The sequence below is a fragment of the Condylura cristata genome, unplaced genomic scaffold, assembly GCF_000260355.1.
Source record: "Condylura cristata isolate star-nosed mole 26May11 unplaced genomic scaffold, ConCri1.0 scaffold00003, whole genome shotgun sequence".
In the NCBI taxonomy this organism is placed as follows: Eukaryota; Metazoa; Chordata; class Mammalia; order Eulipotyphla; family Talpidae; genus Condylura; species Condylura cristata.
In genome coordinates, this window is record NW_004567104.1 from 2,405,128 (window position 1) to 2,407,139 (window position 2,012).

The 2,012-nt window shown below is 35.1% G+C and overlaps 1 protein-coding gene across 1 annotated transcript in view; it reads left to right on the forward strand.

The window, feature by feature from the left end:
• The window catches only part of NMD3 (NMD3 ribosome export adaptor), a 45,785-nt gene that overhangs the window by 30,782 nt on the left and 12,991 nt on the right, over positions 1–2,012 (forward strand). The window contains 1 exon segment of the mRNA XM_004675379.2: positions 1,967–1,970. Coding sequence (XP_004675436.1) covers positions 1,967–1,970 — 4 coding nt within the window.

Here is a 2,012-nt window from a genome sequence, read left to right on the forward strand (position 1 = left end):
CGCTGCCTTTTTGTTTTAGTGAACATTATGTTCAGTGGGCAGAAATCTTTGGTTTGATACAGTCTCATTTGTTTGTTCTTGTTCCTGGAGAGAACAATTCTTTGTGCATTATCATTTTCAAGGTCGGATCTTAAATTTATTGTAGTTCATAGCTTTCTCTAGAAATTTCTATTTATTATTGATCTTTTCACATCCTGCATCTGTTATATTCATATTTAAAACTTGATATTCTGTTTGTTAATTTTATTTTCGAAGGCTTTTTTTTCCCCAATAGGCTTTTTTTTTAAAAAATATTTTTATATCTTTGATCAGGTTTTCTTTCTCCCATTTCTTTGAGTTTCTTTTTCATACCAATTTTACATTTGTATCTGATAGGAAGCAAAGCTCTTCCACATCTTCCTTAGTAGTTTGTGGAGGTTTGTTCTCTTTGTGATGTAGTAATTCACGTAATGACTTCCATCTTCCTTTATCATATTTGCTGTCTAATTATTATTTACTTTCACAATTCTAAGGGTGCATGCAGAGCTTCCACTGTTGATGGTTGTATCAGGGAGAACTAATCTGTATCTGGTTCTGCAGTGACGTGGGGGGTGAGGGGTGGGTGAAGGATACCACAGGAGGATTCTATTTCTCATGAAAGTGCTATGTATGCTCTTCTCTCTGTGCTTTAGACTTATATTTCTGCAGCCTGCACTGGACCTCATATATCTGTTCCCTGTACCCATATGATCATGGGGAGAATGGGTGGGGAGATTCATGTCTGCCTTTCTCAGTGGGGACCTTACCTATCTGGCTCATTCAAACACTCACTGTTTATCTCCTGTGGACAAATCCATAGCAACTGGCTTGGCCCTCCTTCCCATAGTTTCTGCTCAAAGTATCCCACCTCACCTACTCAACCTTTTGTGCTGAAAGTTTAACTTGTTGTGTGTCTCTCTGGTGCTAGGTCAGTATTCTGTCCCTTACGATCATGAATTATTTTGGTTTCACCCCACGTTATGATGACCTCTGCGTTTGGTGCTAAATTGGAAAAAGACTCTATCAAATAACACCTTTTATGTTTTGTTCACTCTAAGCATATCTGTATTACTTAGCATTTATACTTTGATTTTTATTGCTTCATTTCTGTTGCCCCCATTATAAAAATGCTTGTTCTAAAATTATTGTTGCCCAGTTCTAATAGCTGACTAGGAGGAAAGATTTCTGGAACCCCTACCAACAAGTCTCAAGTCCTTTTTAAGAAGTTACTACTTTTAATAAATAATTTTTGCTTATTATTTTTTCATACAATTTGCCTTTGCTGGTTTATCTAAAAAGTCATTGACAAATCTAGAGTCATTTAGGTTTTCTTTTATCTTCTAGAAGCTTTATAACTTCCTGTTTGTTATCTAGTTTTATGGCCCATTTTAAGTTAATTTTGAGTAGATAATATGGTTTATTTCTAGATTGAGTTTTATTTTTTTGCATGCAGGTATCTCATTGTTCCAGCACCATTAGTTAGAAAGAATATCTTGCACACATGGGGTAAATCCCATATGACTATAGTGCATTCGCTCTTTTTATATATCGTTGGGTTCAATTTGCTGATACGGGTTGTTGAGGATTTTACATTTATGTTATTGATAGTTTTTTGGCCTGTGGCTTGGTACCTTGTACTATAGGGTAATGTTTTCCTTGTAAGTAATTTCAGGAAGCGTTCCCTCTGCTTTTATCTTTTGAAAGAAACTAGAGCATAAGCATAGTTTTTCCTTAAATGTTTGGTGGAATTTGTCAATGAGTCCAAATAGACTGGTACTCTCTGTTTTGGGGGATTTTATATTGATTAAGTTTCTTTAATAGATAAACCTATTATTATATGTTATGTTGACACAACTTTCCAAGATGTTGAAAGTATCCTTACTTTCAGGTAAAGCACTGCTGTGATATTTATGTGTTCTAAAATCAAACTATCTAGTTCTTACTGCAGTCGGGTATTTCACTTAAGGATATGAACCTGACTTCTTTTACTGTGA